Consider the following 24,210-nt stretch of genomic DNA (forward strand, 5'->3'; position numbering starts at 1 on the left):
GATGGGCCGTAGCGAGGATATTCGTGAATAATGATGCAGTCACGCTCTCTGACATTTCTCAAAGTCTACTAAAACGCTGAGACCAAGAATAAAGGTTCTAAATGATCAGAAAGAACGCTTATGTATGTTTTCGAGCTAGGGAATTCCCAGGGGTTTCCCAAGGAATGTGGAAGTAGTCCGTCAGTGTTTACGTCATTTCAAGAACACGGTCTCGTGAAAAACGTATGAACGTCAAAATGTGTCGTTCATACACTTATGAACGCCAATTTCGCGATTATGTGACCGACCTCTCGTCCAATGAAAAAGCCGTACATCGTGTAAACTTCAAATTAAAAAAAATATATGTATTTATATTTTTCTACATATGAGTTACAGCATGATGTTTATATTATAAATATAGTTTATGCTGTGCTTGCATGAAGACCTTGTCATTAGGGCATCACCACTTTTGTATGTTGTCGGTGAACTGAAATACATGGACAGGACAAAGTTATATGATCTGTTAACTTGTAAATATCTGTAATAGACGATTCACTTGATGCGTTGCGATTATGTATTATTATATTGATGATATATGAAAATAATTTTCAAAAAAGTAAAACAATTTTACATGTTTTCAAAATTCGCATGCTATGCTGACAGGAAAATAGTCTATGCCGTACTGACACAAATCGTATTTTATAAAAAATACCACCTTTCACATTTTGTAAACCTAGATAAACCCAGAGTTGTAGTAGTATGTGTAATGGGTCATTGCATCCGTAGCCACAAGCCATGCTTGTTGTCTCTATGCTCCAGGAGCCTTTAGTGTCATTAATATTGTATGACTATGATAGTCACATGTTTGTTATTGTTTTAATGTCACGCTTTGATTTCTGTATATGAGTATATGTTTATGTGCATAAAATATGTTAATAAAAAAACGTGTGACGACTGTAGTCAGTCTTGAATTATTTACTCAAATTCTAAAATGTATCACTCACGGGTTGGATTACTTAACGTAGATAACTTAAACACTTATTTGATTTATTGCTTTTTGTTTAGTATACATCTTTGCAAATATTTTGTAATTATATACGATCACTGGCGCTTCATCAATAAACGGAATCAAAACTCACGGTTACCTTCTCTTTTTAAGGTCCAAAAAATAAACATTAGCTTCTACCGTTACGAAGCCATGAAAATAACATCAAGGAAGTCACGATTTCGGTATCTGCTGAACGTTTTTAAGTGAACCAATCTATCTATTCACTGCGATAAACCAGAAAAGTGGGGCGTTTCCCAAAGCTGTTCATCTCGAGTAAAGTTGAGAGTGAAAGGGAAAAGCATGATTTACGCACAAACATGTAACCTATATAATTTTACAATTGTATGAGGATGCGCCTCGACTGAAGTCCATAAACAGACGTGGTTGTCAGGAGTCCAATGGTGAGATCATGCCACAATGGGCGAGTCTGCAAATCATCATGGGCAGGTTAACATGGAGTTTGGATTTAGTCCTGCTACATTCTGTTACTGGATAACATTATCTGATCTGAATAGAAATGAACAGTTGACACACTTTATATAGGCTATATTGTCTTCAGAAAATTAAGTAGCTGCTGTTAAATAGATGTACATGTAATTTCCAGGTAATTCAAAACGCATTGTATTACAAATTTAGACATGAAAGAAATTATGCTTTCAGAAAATTACGTTTAGGTGCATATTCACACACATATGTAATAATGTTCATATATATACATACATATATGCCAACACGGGTCCGTACTGAAGTAAAGTGTTCGATCAACTTTATCTGCTGATAAAACTTAAGTGCTTTCATCTCTTATCATTTCCGTGAGGTAGTTGTTTACCTTCTACAATAAATTAAACACAAATACACGGATACAAGATGTACGGGCTAGTCCAATCTAGATAGACTGATTATCACCACTACTACTGAATTCTTTGAGTTTAAACAAAATTGTTAACTTTTCTTTTGTTTAAGTAATTTCACACCTACATTTGAGACTTCCTAATTAAGTAAAGCAAACAATAATTTACCAATGTATATTGAGTTCATTAAAGATATGACCCCTATATAATCCCAACAGCTGTGAACTCTTGCATTGCATTAAGATGACAGGATTGAAAAAGTCAAATATGTTATGTCATGTAAAGGGACACCACGGGTATACTTCCAGGAGTTGTCTCTTCAACCGCAATAAGATCCGCCAGACATGCACGCATGGGAGGTGTACAGTGAAGACATGTAGCAGAAAGTGCACCACTGTTGCCGACATCAAAAGATTCTTCTTCCACTTCAGTCAAGCCGAATGGAGGAAAGCCTAGGAGTAATGGAGCAATGGATCCGACGCGCGTGTGCCCTGCCAATTGTCCCCTTGCATCAGGTTCAGGATATCTAGGTTGATGCCATGAATGACTGCCCTGCTGTCCAGGGGGGCCAATGACTTCAATGACTACATGGATACCACTTGGGTTGACGACGACTCCCTCTTCCCGATCCTGATGTGGAACCATCACGCCACCTTCGGTGCAAGGACTAACAGCAGCATTGAGAGATTCCACAGTCGTTTGAATACTTCCCTGTCGGCCCGACATCCTAACGTTTACCGACTTGTGGATATTTTGAAATGAATTGAAAAGGCTGATCGGCTCAAAATGTCTCAGATTGACTTTGGTGCAGCCAATCCTTCCAGGAAGCGAGTATACAAGGTAATTGACAGTCGACTGGCACGACTAAAAAGAAAACCTGGACAGCGGGGAAAAGACGACAATGCAGTAACTGGATGCCGTTACCAAACACATTGAGGTGGTTTAAGTGACTTTCATGTGCTTTGACTTTTTGGTGTTGAGATGACTCTTCCGATTTGAATTGATAGTGCTTTAAATGACTTGATATGTTAGTTTTAGTGCTGACATTGTTTTAAATCTGTTGATATGACTCATGTCTTTTGAATTGTTAGTGCTGTAAATAAACATATAAGTAACAGTTTGTGGTGTTGTTTTCTTACTCCTTACTGGCTGACAAATGGGTGAAGAAAGGGTTGGGTCCAAGAACACCGTAGGTAACGGGCATGGGATAAGTAATCAATCAATCATTACTAAAAGTGTCTAACAAGTGGAATGTCACACAGATGGGAGAAAAACTTCCAGTTAAATCACGGCGTGTCAGCTTAAGTATTGGAGAAAACACGACTGAGAGGTTTTGGTAGAGAATGTAAAACCCCGGGAATAGGGAAATCCCGAGGGGCGAAAGCATTCTCTACCAAAACCGAGGAGGAGTGTTTTATCCCGCTTAGAAACCGTTAAACGTTTAGAATTACTGCAAATTTAATTGTCTCCCATTTAGGACACTATAACGGGGATTTACTACCTCACTTTTGCCAGGATAAGCTATAGAAACACGAACCGAACACGTGCGATACATGCGGTAAGAACACGTGGTTGTCTTTCTTAGTTGAGTTCGAGATGTCGAGCGAGGAGGAAGGCAGAGACCTATTTCTAACTTAAAGTAAGTTTGTGGAAACTAAGGATGTCAGTGACGACGCAGATGATTTTCACTTTCGTTTTGCATCTCCATCGTCTGAAGAAGAACTTCAGAAGAAACTCGACGTATGTGTTCCCCAAAAGACCAAATACAAGAACGACTGGGCCGTTGGCGTATTTAGAAAGTGACGGAAGTAAGCGAGCAGCAGATTTTCCAACAAACTCGTAAGTTTAGTTCAATGTATAGGACAGTCCTTTACCACTATTTTATGATTATCACTGTTTCGAATATTATCTGTGAATAAACAAGCATATAGAAATGGCTATTTTTTTACTATAAAAATGTATTTTGATGTTGCCATATTTCTATAGTGGCTTAATGCTTTATAGATGTTTAGAACATACGGTAGTATACTTTGTTGTAATTAACTATAACAAATATTTTTTAGGGGACCGGAGTAGTGCTGTCCGCATCTACAAACGCACCAGCGACGATCTAAAGCCCAAGGCTTCAGACATTATCGGAAGGAAGATTCCTAAAAGACGGAGACAGTGTCTTGTGCGCCACCAACTCAACGACTGAGGCAAGTCTGGAAGGTCTATCCCAAAAAGCGTCTCTCTACTTTACATTTAAGTTTCATTAAAGGATGTTACTGGCTGTTGTTTACTGTTGTCTTTGTGCAGAAGTCCGGGTATGTGCCTTTAAGTAAGACTATGTGATGAAAAATCAGTGTGTATCTGGTGTGTTTTTTCAGTGCCGAGACCTGGTATGGAGGTCTTACCTTTTTACAAAGACCCTGGGATGAGGTTTTACTAAATTTTCAAAAACCTCATCACAGGGTTTTGGTAAAAATGTAAAACCTCTTCCCAGGTTTTACCATTGGTAGAAAACACATCTTTTCATAATTGCGATACCCACATAACAGGTTTCTAATGTGGGAGCAAAGCTCGAAGTGATGCAGGTCCCAGACGTTTACCACTTTGGTGAAACCCTCCAGCACGGGCATGGTGTTGACAAACCTAGAAACATAATAGGGGCAAACCGGGATTCGAACCCACAATCATAGGTTTCTGGTGAGCCCAAGGGGCGCAACTCTGCACATGATATCAATAATAAGAAAAGATAAGAAACATCTGCATCCAAAGGACTTATCTGGCTTCGTTACATCAGACTCGATTCAATGTAGGCAAGGGGAGCCCGAGACAAGATCTACTCATAGCGTCGTGTCATATGATTTCTTGCAAGTCAACATATTTTGTATTTATTATAAACTTGTAACTTCATTCGGACAACATCACTTGCGAGCACCACACATTCACGATACGGGATTGCATCTACTGCCATAGTGAACACGACGTTTCTATTGCCTGGCTAATGGATCCAAAGAGGTCAACTCTCATTCGCAACAAAAAGTCAACATTCGTAAATCGACTGTGGCGGTGAATTTTGTGATGACGCTTCTACAAAAACTATTTTATTTGTGATGCTCTGAAACCTCTTGAATTGCACGAGACTTGAATTATCACACTACCAAAGTTCGACAATCTTTGTAAACGTACTTGTGCGCGTACCATCTTAATTATGTATTTTGGTATGACGCGGCCACTTGATCAAACCGCCCACCTCCCGCTCTAAGGCTGACGCTCTACTAGACCACAGAAACAGGTCGCGAAACAGGACATTACTGTATCAACCTTGCTATAACCAGTGAGACAAGTGTGTCACAGGTAAGTTGACTCAACCTGAGCAGTGTGGAAGGCACAAACATGTCCTGCAGGTTTTTATGTGATTAAAAACGCGTATCATGCGTATCAAAGTACATACACTCGGTGGTCCGGAATGCTATCGGGTTCCATTACTGTAAAGGTAATCATGAACCATGATCCTAGCCATGTAAGCTTCTTTTTATTTAATCAATATCTGAATTACTTTACTTATTTCTCTATCTGCACATTTGCATTTTTTTATTAGGGAAGAAAGAGACACATTTACTGACTATATTATGAGTAAGTTATGACCGAGTTTGCTTATGTAAGACCCTCCGGCCGAGACGATGTTATTCTGCTCACTCTGACTGGTCATGAGCAAGCCTGAGAGGTCCAGCTGATCTACAACTCAAACACTGACTAAGTTTAAAATGATTTATATAAACAAAGAGGATGGTTATTCACAAATAAATATGGTTAATAAATAGAAAAAGCGACTAAATCATGGTAGATGTAGGTGTTAACCCTAAACATGCTCATACGCAATGGACATCCCAAGTTTGGAATAGCTTGCATACCACGTGATTGTTGTGGCAAATGTGGAAATGGTGCTAAAGCATGGTAGACTTTCACTAATGGCGGAAATTAATTATTAATTATTATGAAATATAAGCGCCATGATAAGAGTGAGGAGATTACACTCACGACCACTTTGAGCATTCCTCACTAACAATGATATCACGGGTCGTCAGCTTGGGATGGTGTGATATCGACAAATATGATATAGTAAACGGACTCGGAATAGAACCCACGATAATATGTTTATTACATACCTAGGGAATATCCACAGTGAGTAAGTTGTAACTTTCAACCAGTAGTAGAGGTACTGCTTAAAATGGCACAGGGAAGTATATTGTCCTCTTCATGTACAGTGAGACTAAATCACATTATGCTGTAATAAACGCCCTTTCATTGTGAGTTTTAAACATACACGTACCACAATCTGATAACGTACTCGAATAGCCTATGACTTTATTATTTATAATCATGGCATTATAACTTTTACCTTACACTGGAAGGAAGCTGTGTGTTGTTTCCTGAAAACATGTATCCCCATCTTTTTAGTGCAGCTTGATCATGACCTCTTCCCATTAAGTCGATGAAGCCACCCGAATACACACTTCAGTTGTTCCCCTCTCTCGAATACACAATATACAGTCACAATGCATCATGTAACGTATGGGTGCTTTTCACCTATCCGCACTATTAAGGCAGTATGAAATAGAAATTAAGCATTCAACATATGCTGCAAACTCTCCATTCAGTCCTCGGCAGCGAATGACTCCAAACAACTACTATAATACAAATGACGTTTGTGTAACTCCCATGAATTATATTATTTCGGTTTGTCTGCCTCCTCAGTACACAACGATGGATATTGCCTGATTCCTACACACAGATCACCTGTTGTTTGTGTGTCTCACTCATGCGACTAATGTAAAACAATGATCATGTCTAATTCATAAACTGAGGAAAGTAGACTTTTCTTACTTTATGAAAAACCTCGACATGTGCGGGGATCGTGTATCGAACACCCAACAATAACATCCCATCAGAAACTGTGATTTTGCCATTAACGTGTCCACGTTATCTATTACAATGCACTTTAAGTTACAACATATTTTGAAAGCTGAATATAATGAGGCCACCTAAAATATCCTTTTCTTGACGAGTTGACGGAAATGAGACTTAATGTTTGTTTGAATACGAATTCTGAGCCTCCTCTACGATTACTTGAATGGTGAGAGACAAAGACACACATGCATCTCACATATTCACATTGTATGTAAGCAGCCCCCAGCTTATAGTCGTCCATGAATATTTTGACTGCGGGCAACGTCAGGTGTCCCAGCTATACAGTCAAGCGGAAACAACTTCCTGGTTGTCAAACATGGCGGGTGTGTGGATACTGACTGTTACCGTGGTCACATCGGCTTGCTTGATACAGGTTATCATTTGTGAGTGACACATCATGCTTCCTTATTTGATATACATTGTATCTTTAGGTCGATTACTGTAATGTCACTACCTCATTTTGCATTATTGTTGCACGAGAGTTTTAGCCAAGACAATCACTGTCAACAACACTGAGCACGACGGTATTACAGTTAATGGCTTGGTGATTAAAGTTGTAGAAAATTGTGATGCGCAGTGTTTCAGAAATGATATCTTTGCAAAGCCTAACAGAAAATGCATGTAATATAATTTGATTACTACCATTTCCGTTGAACAAACCGCCAGTGTGTCTGAAGAGGGGAAGGGGTCGAAGGGGTCGATGGTTCGATTACCCAGACGTGTCATAACAAAGACACTAAATGATTACACTTGCTGTTATGCTGTCTGGGGCTCAGCGTTAGGGGTAAAGTAAGGACTGCCCGACTCGGAGGCTCTACAATGTGTGAGTCAAACGTACAAAGTGCTGCACAGTATCTAAATGAGATTGCACTAACAAGACATAAGTCTGGACTAATGCATGCATGCGCACTTCCTCTATGTGTGAAATAATCTTGAACGTGCCGTTAAAATTCACCTCACCTCATTCGACCTCATTTGACCATTTGACCAGTTAAAGTGATACATGGTATCTAAATGCGATTGCACTATATCACGACTGCACTGTATTGGAGTGTCTATGGCCGGTTAGATTGAGTGAGTTTCACTGTGACAGTATTTCACTTATATAAGGGCGTGTCAGGTTGAGGCTGCTAGATTGATGTGCGAAAAAAGCGACAAAACCCTTTCCTTATCCAATAGAATTCTGTGCATAAAGCAGAGTCGATTGTACAATTCCGACTATATCATGAGCACGTGTTTATGAATCACGCTCAAATAGTAATGACACCAGGTGTTCGCGGAAAGGAAGACCCAAAGTGATGCAGGCAGAAGATGCTCACCAGTGTGATGAAACCAGAGAACACTGGCATGATGCAGACAAACCCCGAAACACTATCATGATAACTATGAATTGAATGCTTAGTCTGCCTACATGTTTCCACAAAACCATTTGAAAGGTATAAAATACATTTGATAATGCAATGCAGGATATATGTACTCAAAGGTTATTCGAACAAAGGTGGCTGCAACTTAAGGTACTACGTGTTGTCCCGATCCTCGTGTCGAGCGTAAGTTTTCTGGATTTGCCCACGAGTGAGTATTTGCTTGGGTGATTGGTTGGGTGGTTCTTTGGGTGTGTGTCGAGGGTTCATATTCTGGATTCGCCCTTTTCTGTCAACATATCCATACAACATGTTACTGTTACAAGTAATATTAATACCATTTTAGGCATCGATGCGTTTTAATGTATGGTTTGATTTTGAAGAAATATGTATGCCTCGTACAGTGTAATGTCTATTCTGAACACTACTTGTGTTCATTACTTGAGTGAAATGTTGTGTTGAAATCAAAAGGGAACACACGCCTCATCCCCTCCTCGACTGTGGTCATCTGCCTGGTCTGCAGACAAAGCTGTAGATGGGAACTCTAACCAGGATGTGCACCAAGACTTCTGTTTCCACTCTGCTTCCAGGTCGCTATCGATTCCAACGGGAATCATACGCGTAATTGATGGTAGCCGACCTTCACCTTGGACTTTTTCTATGTACCGACTACAATCACCAAGTGTTCTCTCCATAACATTTTGGCTCAATACCTTGTACGGTTCCTCGTACCTCACACTAATCTGGCTTTGCGTTTCTTTTTTTAAGAATATGTATGTGCCTGCCTGCGTGTGTGTGTATGGTTGTAATGCAGATAGTTTTAAATTCTCTATTCAAATGTATGCATTTGCTGCTGTCCATATTTGATGTTTTTCACCCCTGAGTATGTTTTACAGGTTCCTGTCCAACAGGAAAGTTCGGAGACTCCTGCTTCTACTCCTGTCACTGTGGGGACTCCTGTGACCAGACAACAGGAGTTTGTGGAGGTGGCTGTGAGTCTGGTTGGATGGGAGGAAATGGATCTTACTGCCAGAAAGGTGTGATTTAAAATGACATTGATTTGGAAACAAAAACAGAAAGTGCCCTTATTCTCTATCATCAGCCACATACTTACAATACCTATTTTAAAACATTCTGCTTTATTAGTACCGCCTCCGTGATCTAATGGTAGAGCCTCCGTCCGGAGAGCGGAAGGTGCGGAGTTCGATCCCCGGCCGCGTCATACCAAAAGACGTTAAAAGATGGTACTTGTTGACCCCCTGTCTGGCGCTGGTCATTAAGGGGCTAAAACAAGAACTGGTCGGCTCGGAGTCAGTATACTGTGTCTGAATTAAGGTATGTTAAACTGCCGACATTGTATCTCAGTGGGCCAGCACTATAAAATCGGCATTTGTCCGGAATAGTACAAGCAGACACACACGCACGTGCATACACGTCGCTATATAAGTGCAATAATCTTGCATGCGACGTTAATCCCCAAACTTAATTACTTTAGCTGTGTTAAGGCATAAATATATTGACGGCAGTCGAATTGCCTGTTGTTGGTACAATGTTGGCCCGTAACGTTGAAGGCCCGGGTAAGTGCAATGTCTGAAACCCATTTATGAGGTCCCCCATGATTGTGAGAATGAATACTTCTTAAAGCGGCGCAACATCATTATAACTCGCTCACTCACTATCACGTACACGAATATAATAACAGCCTTCTTCGGTTAGTATGAATATGAATATAATACATATTGAAATATGACTGATTCAACCTAATCTCCATTATTGGCTAAATTGTTGATATCTGAGTATTTCATTTCAGAGTTGACTGTCTTTCATAATTTAGCAATACATATTTTTGCGTCATGACATTTATAACTGCATGTACTCTTATGGTGACATATTACACTAATATGGTATATTTACTTTTCAGTCGATAAGGTGGAATTATCAACGTTGCCTGTGATGCACAATAAACACAAGACATGGCTAATGACATTTCCGATATTGAAAAGAATCAGTTTTGATTCAGATGAGCTAGAATATATTTGATTCTGGTTAGTTTACTTACATTTTATGCAAATTGTTTGAGTGGCAGGTGCTACCAGTAGAGCAGGACATGATTTCCCTTTTTCGTGAACTCCTGGTGCCATCACTAATTTTCAGTGATCCGTTCGTGTAGTTGTCACCGATGTGTTGCCTTTTGCGCCAGGTGGAGGATCGAGGCTAGCCTCTGGAGTTGACGTTATATATTTACATGTGTTAGTTTAATGGCTCCCTGAGACTTTTTAATGAAAGTAGGTTTTAAATGTTCCAACTGCTGAGCATTGGATCCTCAATGACATCTAAAATATGAGAGCACATAATGTTTATCAACACGGTAAATATAAAAGTTATCGTTGATTTCCATAATATTCTCTTTCGACGGGTACTCCAACAGCTGTGAGACATACATGTCGTCACTCTGGTATGCCATGACGTTATGATGAGGTTATGATGCAATGAATGTCAACTGAAGCCTCAAGGTTAACAGAATGCTGTATACACTCTCCAAGAATTTTGTTTGACTTTTAATCAAAGAAATTCTATGATTAATGCCAAACGCAATTTAAAATTTCGCACCAATAGAAAGTCCAGAAGATTCCCAGGCTTTGAATCCTATTGATGCATCCAATCAGATTGTGACACATCCGGGAGGCGGAGTAGCCTTGTGGTTAAAGCGTTCGCTCATCACGTCGAAGCCCCGGGGTCGAATCCCGCATTGGGTACAATTTATGAAGACCGTTTCTGGTGTCCCCCGTCGTGATATTGCTTGAACATTGCTATAATCGGTGTAAAACCATACTCACTCACTCACTGTGACACACCTACCCATTACGGAACCATTTAGTAAGTTACCTGTAGTTATATATCTTTATAATCCATCCAATAACGTTGGAAGGGTCATCACAGAATTCCATATTCCCGAAAATTTGAAACTGAATATTTCATGCTGTCCTACAGGATCTATCAAGATCAAATTCCTTTGAAGTTTCAGCATTTACTTTCCCTCATATTAGGTCGTTTAAACATTTAAATGTTGAAACTTTGCATACGTAAATCCTGCAAAATCCACAAAATGGGGGACATGTCACATTCGTTTCTATGAAGATCACTTTTAATCATAGTTTTATGTCCAAAATTATTAAAACGAGACATCAGCTCAGGCAAACCGAATAAACATTTTCTTTATTATGCATAACATGGGCCTCACCAGAAAGATTCATCTCCTACTGAACAATATAAACCATTCTGGTCAGGTCAAGTCTTTGTGTGACATGTCTTTGAAAATATATATCCAAACAGAAAACATTGCGAAAGGAAAATCAGCGACAACTCCTTCTGGACTCCATTTGCCTTCGTGGTCTGCAGACAAGGTTGTAGATGGGAACCAGGACCAGGATTATTTGCACTTCTCCTGCTTCCACGCTTCCCTGCTAGCACGGCCAAGTGTGTGGACAGTGGACCTGGGACAGCCGTACAGGATACACGACGTCAGGATATACAACCGCCGGCAATGTATGTATCAGTTCGGACAATGTTATTTGATTTATTGGGATATTGGTGGAAGCGTCACAAAACATGTTAGTTCATGCTGATCAAAAATAACCACCGGGCAGGATGTATGTATGTGATATATTTGGACTGTAGAGAGGTTTCATGTACTGACATGTATATTTAGGTAAACATATTTACAGAACAGAACTCCAGACCCATATATGCAAGATGCAATGAAGATACTCTATTTCATAACACCTGCATCAGGATATCGTAGCAAATGTAGATTTCATTTGTGGTAATTTGGTGAGTGGTTGTTTGGTTTGCAAATATTTCGATCATCTTTATGGCATGATAAAGCGACTACTTCGTTTTTGGTATTTTTGTCAATATCATTTTCAACAATTACTACATATTATTAGTTATGGTGTCTTTAGTTGGCGTATACGGTGTCATATTTGGTTAGCAGAAAAATATATACACACGCACGCACGTGCGCGCGCACACACACACACACACATATACACAACCTTGTTGGTTATTTTAACTATAATCTTTATCAATAAAGTCAAGAAAGTGATAAAAAAAATATTAATGTCCTTCCACATCAAAATTGATTATATTAAAATACAAAAAAGTGTCTAATAAAGAATTTCTGTACCCGAATGTTCATGTGAAATATGTGAAGTGGGTGTTGGAAAATCCAGATGGCTGTAACTGACGGTATACATTCCATATTAGGCCTGTAACATCCATCTTGGTATTTTACTGACGGTATACGGGCTCATGCCCGGTCATTAGTTCTGCTCTCTGATTGGTCAATCTCATTTTGAGGCATAATAAAATCACATGTGCATCTTACTTTTTAGGGCATCTTTATGCATTGTACTTCGGGCGCCGGCTTATTATTATATCTGGATTACCTGTGGAACAGGATTACCTGAAATATTCGACCAGCTTGTTATTCCTTTAATATGTTAGTACCTTACCTAAAACAGGCTAACGAACTATTCCATTTCAGGGAATTACTCTGCATCATCCTGAAGACTCTGAACCTTGTTAGTGGGCGTCTATTTGAATATTAGCACCTACATGGATATTGTGTCCCCTCGCTTGTCATATTTTCATTATTCATAACTCAAGTCAAACGGAATAAGAACACAATACCCCGAAATTTACACGTTGCAGTTCCAGTTCCCCTTTGAATTTACATTTGTCAAACAATAGCTGTCTCCCTTAATATTTGCCTCAAAGAATTAATATATTCTTATTGATCATTCAGAATCTCCTCTGTGGAATGGAAGAACCAGAGTACGATGTATTTTGAACATTTAGTGTCACCACGTATTTTCAGCGCTCCATTTATATAATCATAATTTTTACAGCTATTTTGCCCTTTCCGCCAAATTGAATCTGTTAAGCATTAATCTAAACTGGTTATTCTCTTGCATTGACCATTTATATTTACGCACAAAGCTATGGCGTTCCTGAATTCTACATAAACTGGATGCAAGACATAGTATCAACAATATGCTGTCACAGTTTTCACAAATGCTTGGTGTGTGTTCGTTTGATGTGAATGCTCCATCACTCAAATCATCACAAAAATCTTGCTAGTTTTGATGAGATATGAAAGGCACATAGTTTTTACTAGCATATCATACACAGGATATATAATTTGAGAACATAATTTCTTAAAAGGGGACAACTATGTCTTACATACATGCTTATGATATAGTTGGAATCGCACAAACGACTTTTATCAGATATGTTTTATGATTTTTTGTCGCCTTATAATGATCACCATTTCAGCTATTGACAGACTCCAAACCGCTGTCCTCTCCCTGAGTAACTCTAGCAGCTCCACACCCGGCGTAACCTGCTACACCTTCCCCTCTGACACAGCTGAAACAGACAACAGCGTATACGACGTGACGTGTGACGGCACAGGGAGACACTTCACCATCACACACAGCACAGAGACACTAAATCTGTGTGAGGTGGAAATATTTGGTATTGATAAACATTTGTTTGTTTTGTTGATCTATCTTTGAATCAGATAGGCCTTCCATCATGACTGGTTAATCAGGAGGCAGTGTTATGCAACAGGATATTTTGAGTTTCGTTTGCCCCTCTGTGATGTGTTGCTAAAGACATTGTTCCTTCGTAGAAAGAACCCATGTTACATAAATAGACTAATACTTGTAACACACATAAGATCTTTGAATTACTAGTATTCAAGCTCTTAATGCCCGGATGCCAGGAGTCGTCAGTTGGGTCGATATTCCACAGCTCACTGTGCATAATTCATCCTCTGATCGCCTGATTATGGTCAGCGGCATTCTAGGGTTTATGTGTTTCATCAAAGTGAAAACATCTATGACTTTCAGATCTCTTTACATTCATAATAACATCTGTAATTTCAACAATCAACGTCAACGTACAGTTCTTATTTCTTAACTACCAATTGTTTGAGGCAGAGACATGAACAACGCCAATGCTGTTTTTAGTCTGCAGTCACGGAACCTTTGGCGAACTTTGCAACCATTTCTGCCATTGTTCTGACGGGCACTGTGACAGATTCAGTGGGATCTGTGCTGGTGACTGTAGACCAGGGTGGCAAGGACAAAACTGTTCTACTGGTAAGGAACTAACAACATTATTGCTGTAATATGAATATATTTCTTGTATGAGAAAAATGATGTAAACTTGAATACCTATGTCTTAATAATAAATGTATAACGATAACCATTTACCTCATGTTCCGAATGATTCTGATCAACACACGCTGAAAACGTACGATACTTTTCATTTCTAGCATGTGATAAGGACCGTTATGGCGTCAACTGTAACGAGACATGTGGTAAATGTGCTGCTGCTCCGTCGTCATGTGACCGGCATACAGGGTCATGTGACACTGGATGTCTTCCTGGGTGGACAGGTGTGGACTGTAAACAAGGTACACCATCATCACTCTTCTGTATAAATAGACAGATACACATGTTTAAACGTTGCATTGTCACGTAGATTACTGTGTACAGAAAGCTGAACGTGTAGTTTGTGTACATATGCACACCCATCACCTTCGGGATGTACATCTTAGGTCAATCAAGATCCAACTTTGCACATATGACGATATCACTATCATTTTACAGACTGTTACCCTGGGACCTACATGTATGGACAGAATTGCAGCTTGCTATGTACTGAGAGAAACTGTCAATTAATTAGTGCATTATTTAATTTTAATAAAAAAATTAAAGATGTCAATTCAAAATAATGATTGTATACATATTTGTTCATGTTGCAGCTTGTGAACCTCATCGTTATGGGCCAAACTGTGTCAAGACATGTGCCTCCAGACACTGTGTGGGACACTCTTCCTGTAACACAACTGGGCATTGTGACAGGGGATGTCAGACAGGGTGGACACTAAACGACTGTACAGGTATGATTCTGTAAGCCAATTCCAAGAGGATTCGGTCTGTAGTGATGAATGCAGTGCATATCGATAGTACACAGTCAACGTTACGGAGATAATTGTATCAAGACCTGTATCTCCAGACATTGTATGGGAACCCATCCTGTAACACAACAGGGCACTATGTGGATGTAAGGCAGGTCGGACACAACCTAAATCTACAGGTATATAACAAACTTGTATTGTGCTACTTGAAACATATTTCAGATAGTAAAGAGGCACTTGGAATAGTCACATCACATCACACAAAATGAAGTATTTATCTCCTGATTGTTGAACAAGTGATTTGCTTTTATGTTATTAGCCTGTGACAGCCAGCACTACGGGCCTGATTGTATCAAGACCTGTGCCTCCAGACACTGTGAGGGGAACTCTTCCTGTAACTCAACAGGGCGCTGTGACACCAGGTGTGAGGCAGGGTGGACAGGAGCGGACTGTACAGGTACAAACACCATTGGTTTAATAAGGACATATTTTTGGATAGCCATGATGACCATACATATTCTCAAGCATCGAGGATGTGTAACAAATGTGCAGGTGAGTGTTTCTCTGGCTGCGTTGAAGGATACATGCGACCCCGGCGTAAAGGTCAGCATCACAGATTGCAGGTACCAACTGTCAGGTTCATAAACACAGTATTAGGTATCTTCAGATTAGAGTGAGCGTATCTTGGTTTTATGATTTACTGGTAAATCTGGCTATTACAATAACAACCATTGTTTGTGTTCATTGCTGAAATAATGCATTATAGAACGTTATAAAGTAAGCAGCTTAGCAATCACTTCACGGTACATGTGAAATGTATTTATATACATATTATACGTAAACCTAGATTGTTGAAAACATGAGTCAAGTTTTATTCTGTCAATCAACTGTAACGTTCATGTACTATGAAGGAAATGAAAGTTGGAGTCTGTATGACCGTGATCCTTAGTCTCTCAACCACGCTGTTCAAAGCCCTTTGCAAATTTTGGAACAGAACATATTTCTTTAGATTTACTGGCAATGAGTAAATTCTGAAGCTAGAACGACCCACGGTGAACACCGTGCATGTCGTGATGTAACGGCACCGTGCCGGGGTGCCAACTGGCACGGAGGTATAGTGGATGTGATACACGTAAATCTTGGAGTAAAACAGAAGGGAACCTATATGTTACTAGCTAAAATTTCTTTTGCACGGGACCTCTAAATTGCAATAAAACGACAAGTAAAAGGGCTTCCACAATATTCTACCTTGACATTTTATAATGCCGTATTCTGACTGGACAGTCAGTGTTTTCTATGTTGATCGAAATACTGATAAAAAAATGATATTTATTTAGAAGCACCTCTTACGCAAACCCGTCCGTTTCATGACTTCAAATACTGATTTTACTTTCATCAACGTTGCTAAATAGTCGAGTTCACACATTATTTACATCAAGTGTGTCAATATATCTCAATATTGAGAGTGTATTGCAAAATTAAGTAACATCAACATGGCATGGGTTTTGGCGATACTCTTTCACGTACTTTCACGTCATGTCCACCTTGTCAAAATGCTATGTTTTCCATCTGTAGACCTTTATAGCGTCATACATACATTACAAAGGTCGCGTCATTTTCACTGGGGATGTCAGTTTGAATTAAGCTTTCAGGATATCTGCCTACGTTGTTGTATTGCGTCTCAGTGGAGTGGTGTAAGTATAATGGTGACAATTATGGTTTAGGTACATGATCTTTAAACGTGAATTCGCTCTTTCAACCCGCTGAAACTATTTGGCTCATCACAAATACTTTCCACCAAATCTACGTTCAAAATATCTACGTAGAATACAAACCTGATTGGTCCTTTAAATGTGATGATTGAAATGCGTCAGAAGGTTCGGAAGGTGTCTTCAAGAAGGGATTACAAAGAGATTGAATATAAGACAGGCATTAAGAATATAAGTGTTGTGACAGATATGATTGATCTTCAATCAAAAGAAAAAATAGTATCTGCAAAAGTGATCATATTCAAACGTGTGATAACACAGTATATTAGTCTCCATTGACCAATTTGTCATCACCACATTACAAGTATAACTTCTTTTCCAGCATCTTCACCTCAGCAAAACAACCCAGTCGGGGGTGAGGAAATACTTATATATGCAGTGACAGCAATTGTTATCTTGGTAGCTGCAGGGGCTGCCGTCGGTGTTGTTTGCTGGAGAAGGAGACAAAGGTACTTAATCTCTGGCCCAATCTAATTGAACAATTGATTACACTTCCAGTACACGTGATGATATCATGTTTTTCAAAACACATAGCAAGTAATGTAATAAAACTATTTGCTACTCATCATATGGATTGTTTTTTAGAGCCATGAATTAACGTAAAGATTTTATTCCTGATGTTTCATATATCCCTATTTTCAGACCATAACTGCAGGAATCTGATTCCCATGATTACTACAACACAAGTCATCTGTCAAAGGTTAAAACAAAACAATCACGAGACAACGACGAAACTCAACTTAAAGACCGAACATACGATGGCCTCAGCGTCATGTCACGTGAAATCAAGGGACCTGAAGAGACATATTGCACACTCAACACAGAGAAGCCAGATCTGGAGGGTGGGGCAGCTGCTGAAGTGGCTGACTTACTTACTTACTTACTTTGGATATTTAACGTGCGCTTTCCGACTGATGCGTATTTCGCACACAGGCCCGGCCAGGCCATTTAATGTGTTTCCGAAAGAGGCGAAAGTGGTATGTGCAACCCAAGAGGGGGCTTTAGGGGTTGCTTATGTAGAATTTGGGAATTTTGAGATTTGGAATAGATGCCGATGGGGTTGGGGAGGAGAACTTAGGGAGCTGGGTATGGTGGATGTTTGTTTGTTTATGTGATTTTGATTTGGTAGGTTATTGTGTTTTTAGATGCGTTTTATTACTTCCGTTTTTTAATAAGAATACGCCTAAGGCCTTGAAGTTTTCTAGTTTATTTTGTGGGTTTAGTATTGCTTCTAGAGTGAGAGCCTTGTTTAGATTGAGGGTGGTTTGTAATGCGGATCGATGTGTTAGGTAGTGTGTGCAGTGGATGAGTGCGTGTTCTGGGGTTTCTGGTTGTTTGCAATGTGGGCAGTTACCTGTAGTGTGTTTTTTTAATTTTTTAGGTGGTTATTTAGGTTGGTGTGTCCTGTTTGGAGTTTAGTGATTACTCTGTCGATTTGTTTTGGTGGATGGAGAATTTTTGGTTTGGTTAGTGGTTTGCTGAGCACTTTTTTGATTTGGCTATTTGAATTTTGATATAGGTTATGCCATTTTTGTGATTTTTTGCTTGCTTACGCTTTTAATTTCTGATTTTGTGATGGGTAAGTTTAAGCTTATTTCTGAGATTTTGAGGGATAGTTTAGCTTCTTTATCGGCGTTTTCATTACCGTATATTCCTACGTGGGCGGGTATCCACAAGAAGGTCATTTGTTTGCCTGCCTTAGTTAGGTCGTTGGAGCTTTTAAGTATTTGATTTATTAATTTAGGTCGGTTTTTGGTATTTTTGTTTTGGAGGGCTTGCAGTCCACTTAGGGAGTCGGTAGGTATTAGGATTTTTGGTGGTTTTTGGATTCTTGATTATGGAGGGCTGAGGCCATGCCCATTAGTTCTGCCGTGAATATTGATTGGTTGTTTGGGAGTCGGAAGGATTGTGTGGTTTTAGTTGGTTTAGTGGTATGGACTCCGAAACCTGTGTGTTTGGAGGTCGGATCTGAGGATCCGTCCGTGTAAATGTGACACCAATTTGGCCAATTTTCGTGTATGTATGCTAGTGTGGTAGTTTTAGCTATGTTTGGGTCGGTTTGTTTATTTATTTGGCTAGCTAGTGTTGTGTCTATTTTGGGTAATTTAAGTTTAGGGGTGAAGATATTTGATTGTTTGCAGTTTTGTTTAAGATTTTTATAACCTCACATACATGGATTATTGACATGTACACGAGACATTCATGTGTCTTCATGTCGTCATGTCAGCATATGTCTTTGTAATATTAGCATATGATTTCATGTTTGTATTTCGGCAGACTCGTTTTACATTGGGGTTTGTCCTACCCAAACTACACCATTTTTTGGTTTTGTAATATATATTGATTTGTTCTTAAGGTGAGATGAAATTGGGTTTAACGTCGCGTGCAAGATTATTGCACTTATATAGCGACGTTCATCCACGTGTGTGGACTGCTTGTACTAGTCCGGACTAATTATAGTGCTAGTTCACTGAGATACCCTGTCGCAGTTTAACATGAATACCCTACGGTATACTGAATCCGAGCCGACCAGAATACGTTTACTTTTATCAATGTTAATATCATCCCTATTTCACTTTGGACATATGCATTATAACACAATGTGAAGGCGTTAGATGAGGAGATTAGCCAAGATGACTTTGGCTATGAGAGTCGTTTGATTCGATGCATTTATATTTCTTTATACAGATGATGTATTATAATTAAATTTTCGTAGTGTTCTTTGTAATACGTGTATTCTGAATAGCTTAATTGGTCACGCGATATTGCTTTCATTCCCCAATGAATGTAAAAATATTAAACCACGCCCACCAAAATGGACTTCTTTCATCACTACTGAATGTTGTGAATCCTGATTACACAACCACACTTTCTGTTAGAAGTTGCAATTTTTCTCGCTTTATGTCAGACATTGTCGACATGTTGAAATGCCATGGCGAAACCATGTAGACCATGGCAATGGATGCCAACACAATTGATGCACGCTCACATATATACATGTATAGACATATACTGTTTATTTAATTACATTTATAGTCATTAACATATAGAAAGATCTGTAGTTTCAATTTCAGGTTCAGTTTCGTAGCAATCACAATGTCACAACCTTAGTGGTATTCAACCGAATAAACAATGAATGTATCATTCCTCATTATATGACTTGCTCATTTGTTCCCACGACTACTACAACACAGACATTGTGTGAATACAACACAGACATTGGGTGAATACAACACCGATATTGTGTGAATACAACACAGACAATGTGTGAGTACTACACAGACATTGTGTGAATACAACACAGACATTGTGTGAGTACTACACAGACATTGTGTGAATACTACACTGGCATTGTGTGAATACAACACAGACGTAGTGTGAGTACTACACAGACATTGTGTGAATGCAACACAGACATTGTGTGAATACAACACAAACTTTGTGTGTAACAACACAGACATTGTGTGAATACTACACTGGCATTGTGTGAATACAACACAGACATTGTGTGAATACAACACAGACATTGTGTGAATACAACACAGACATTGTGTGAATACTACACAGGCATTGTGTGAATACAACACAGGCATTGTGTGAAGACAACACAGACATTGTGTGAATACAATACCGACATTGTGTGAATACAAAACATACATAGTGTGAATACAACACAGACATTGTGTGAGTACTAAACAGACATTGTGTGAATACAACACATACCTTGTGTGAATACTACACTGGCATTGTGTGAATAGAACACAGGCATTGTGTGAAGACAACACAGACATTATGTGAATACAAAACCGACATTGTGTGAATACAACACATACATTGTGTGAATACAACACTGGCATTGTGTGAATACAACACAGACATTGTGTGAATACAACACAGACATTGAGTGAATACAACACAGACATTGTGTGAATACTATACTGGCATTGTGTGAATGGAACACAGACATTGTGTGAATACTACACTGGCATTGTGTGAATAGAACACAGACATTGTGTGAATACAACACAGACATTGTGTGAATACAACACTGGCATTGTGTGAATACAACACAGACATTGTGTGAATACAACACAGTCATTGAGTGAATACAACAGAGACATTGTGTGAATACTACACTGGCATTGTGTGAATACAACACAGACATTGTGTGAATACAACACAGACATTGAGTGAATACAAAACCGACATTGTGTGCATACAAAACAGAAATTGTTTGAATAAAACACAGACATTGTGTGAATGCAACACAGAAACTGTGTGAATACAACAGACATTGTGTGAATACAAAACAGACATTGTTTGAATAAAACACAGACATTGTGTGAATGCAACACAGACATTGTGTGAAGACAACACAGACATTGTGTTAATACAACACAGGAATTGTGTGAATACAACACGGGCATTGTGTGAAGACAACACAGACATTGTGTTAATACAACACCGACATTGTGTGAATACTACACTGGCATTGTGTGAATAGAACACTGGCATTGTGTGAATACAACACTGGCATTGTGTGAATACAACACAGACATTGTGTGAATACAACACAGACGTTGAGTGAATACAACACAGACATTGTGTGAATACAACACAGACATTGTGTGAATACAACACAGACATTGTGTGAATACAACACAGTCATTGAGTGAATACAACACAGACATTGTGTGAATACTACACTGGCAGTGTGTGAATAGAACACAGACATTGTGTGAATAGAACACTGGCATTGTGTGAATACAACACATACATTGTGTGAATGCAACACAGACATTGTTTGAATAAAACACAGACATTGTGTGAATAGGACACAGACATTGTGTGAATACTACACTGGCATTGTGTGAATAGAACACAGACATTGTGTGAAGACAACACAGACATTGTGTGAATACAACACAGACATTGTGTGAATACAACACAGTCATTGAGTGAATACAACAGAGACATTGTGTGAATACTACACTGGCATTGTGTGAATACAACACAGACATTGTGTGAATACAACACAGACATTGAGTGAATACAAAACCGACATTGTGTGCATACAAAACAGAAATTGTTTGAATAAAACACAGACATTGTGTGAATGCAACACAGAAACTGTGTGAATACAACAGACATTGTGTGAATACAAAACAGACATTGTTTGAATAAAACACAGACATTGTGTGAATGCAACACAGAAACTGTGTGAATACAACAGACATTGTGTGAATACAAAACAGACATTGTTTGAATAAAACACAGACATTGTGTGAATGCAACACAGACATTGTGTGAATGCAACACAGACATTTTGTGAATACAACAGACAATGTGTGAATACAACACAGATATTTTTTGAATACAACACAGACATTGTGTGAAGACAACAGACATTGTGTGAATACAACACAGACATTGTGTGAATACAACACAGACGTGTGAATGCAACACAGGCATTGTGTGAATACAACACAGACATTGTGTGAATACAACACAGACATTGTGTGAATACAACACAGACATTGTGTGAACACAACAGACATTGTTTGAACACAACAGACATTGTTTGAATACAACACAGACATTGTGTGAATACAACACGGACGTGTGAATGCAACATAGACATTGTGTGAATACAACAAAGACATTGTGAGAATGCAACACAGACATTATGTGAATACAACAAAGACATTGTGTGAATACAACACCGACATTGTATGAATACGACAAAGGCATTGTGTAAATGCAACACAGACATTGTGTAAATACGACACAGACATGGTGTGAATACTACACAGACATTGTGTGAATACAACACAGACATTGTGTGAATGCAACACAGACATTGTGTGAATATAACACAGACATTGTGTGAATACAACACAGGCATTTTGTGAATACAACACGGACATTTTGTGAATACAACACAGACATTTTGAGATTACAACACAGGCATTGTGTGAATACTACACAGACATTGTGTGATTAACACAGACATTCATTGAATACAACACAGACATTGTGTGAATACTACAGTAGCAACGAAGAAGATGGTATGGATACCAATCGTCTGAGGCCCGCAATTCTCTGAACAGAGTTAGGTGACTTAGGCGTGCCAGAATCCTGGATCCTTGATATGCACTTATTATGATTCTTGGTTTCTGAGGACCGTTCAAGTACACGCATTCTTCATAGAATACACCTCACTGGCCTGACTCACTTCGGGCTTTACTTCAAGACTAAGCTAACACAGGTAAACAGATACGTGCACAGTTACCCCTGAATTACATCCGTCACTAATGTTCTGTTCATGGGATTTCATTTTTTTACAGTTTAAAAATACAGTTCACACCCTTTTATAGTGACACTGTGTACGTGTATCAGCTTTTCAAAATTTTGTACATGGTCACGTTTGATTGATCATCCAAGCTCGCTGACGATCACTGTTAATATTTTTCTATGTCAAACGACCTTTTGTAATGACAGAGACACCCGACCTGTGGTAATCGCCTGTGTTGGAAAACACGGAAGTGTAAACAACTTCCCGGTCGTCCAACATGGTGGGTGTTCAGATGACTGACTGTCAACGTTGTGGCGTCAAAATAATAAATCAATAACAAATAATATAATCAATGATGATAACAGGATGATAAATATACTGAAAGCCCCATAAACTGTTACACAATAGGCATAGAACGGGTGAAGGCCAGCGTTTAGTGGGCGCCCCGAAAGAAGAGTAACTAAGCCTTGTAATGTTTAGTTGTACACCTCGCGTGACTATTGTGACATCACACCGCTCATTGGGACGCAGAAACTATTACGTCACGGTCGCTAACAGAGAGGCACCAAATTTCAATAGTGAGCGAAAGAATCCCTGTCCATGATCGTAAGAAATATCTGCTAAAAGCAGTCCATTGTACGATACCGACAACATGTGTTAATGAATCACTATCAAAAAGTGATGATACAAATATTTCGCGACAAGGTAAGCCAATCCTTCTCACAAGTCACAAACACGTGCAAAGTCTAGGCAACTGTTCACCTGAAAAAATATGGGACCGTTAAGGACAAGTCAAAATACCGAATTGCGTATTATCTCATATACTTTGAATTTAACAGTTACCCCGAATCTGCACTATATTTATATATATATAGTCATTTAAAAGTGCCTATCACCAATGAATGAGAAAAATGTTTGTATATCGTCCCTGGTGGTACTGTCGTCAAATCGGCTGCTTTA

The 24,210-nt window shown here is 39.0% G+C and overlaps 1 protein-coding gene across 2 annotated transcripts in view; it reads left to right on the top strand.

The window, feature by feature from the left end:
• The first annotated feature begins 6,293 nt into the window (after positions 1-6,293).
• LOC124134435 (multiple epidermal growth factor-like domains protein 10) overlaps positions 6,294-24,210 on the top strand; it is a 33,119-nt gene continuing 15,202 nt past the window's right edge. The window contains exons 1-5 of one of the 2 annotated variants that reach the window (XM_048381112.1): positions 6,294-7,217; positions 9,092-9,232; positions 11,529-11,741; positions 13,533-13,715; positions 14,231-14,362. In XM_048381112.1, coding sequence (XP_048237069.1) covers positions 6,998-7,217; positions 9,092-9,232; positions 11,529-11,741; positions 13,533-13,715; positions 14,231-14,362 — 889 coding nt within the window. In that variant the 5' untranslated portion in view covers positions 6,294-6,997. Of the gene's footprint in view, positions 7,218-9,091; positions 9,233-11,528; positions 11,742-13,532; positions 13,734-14,230; positions 14,363-24,210 lie in introns of both variants that reach the window. The other variant, XM_048381111.1, reaches the window with a different exon arrangement.

Source organism: Haliotis rufescens, unplaced genomic scaffold, assembly GCF_023055435.1.
Source record: "Haliotis rufescens isolate VD_foot unplaced genomic scaffold, xgHalRufe1.0.p SCAF_35, whole genome shotgun sequence".
In the NCBI taxonomy this organism is placed as follows: Eukaryota; Metazoa; Mollusca; class Gastropoda; order Lepetellida; family Haliotidae; genus Haliotis; species Haliotis rufescens.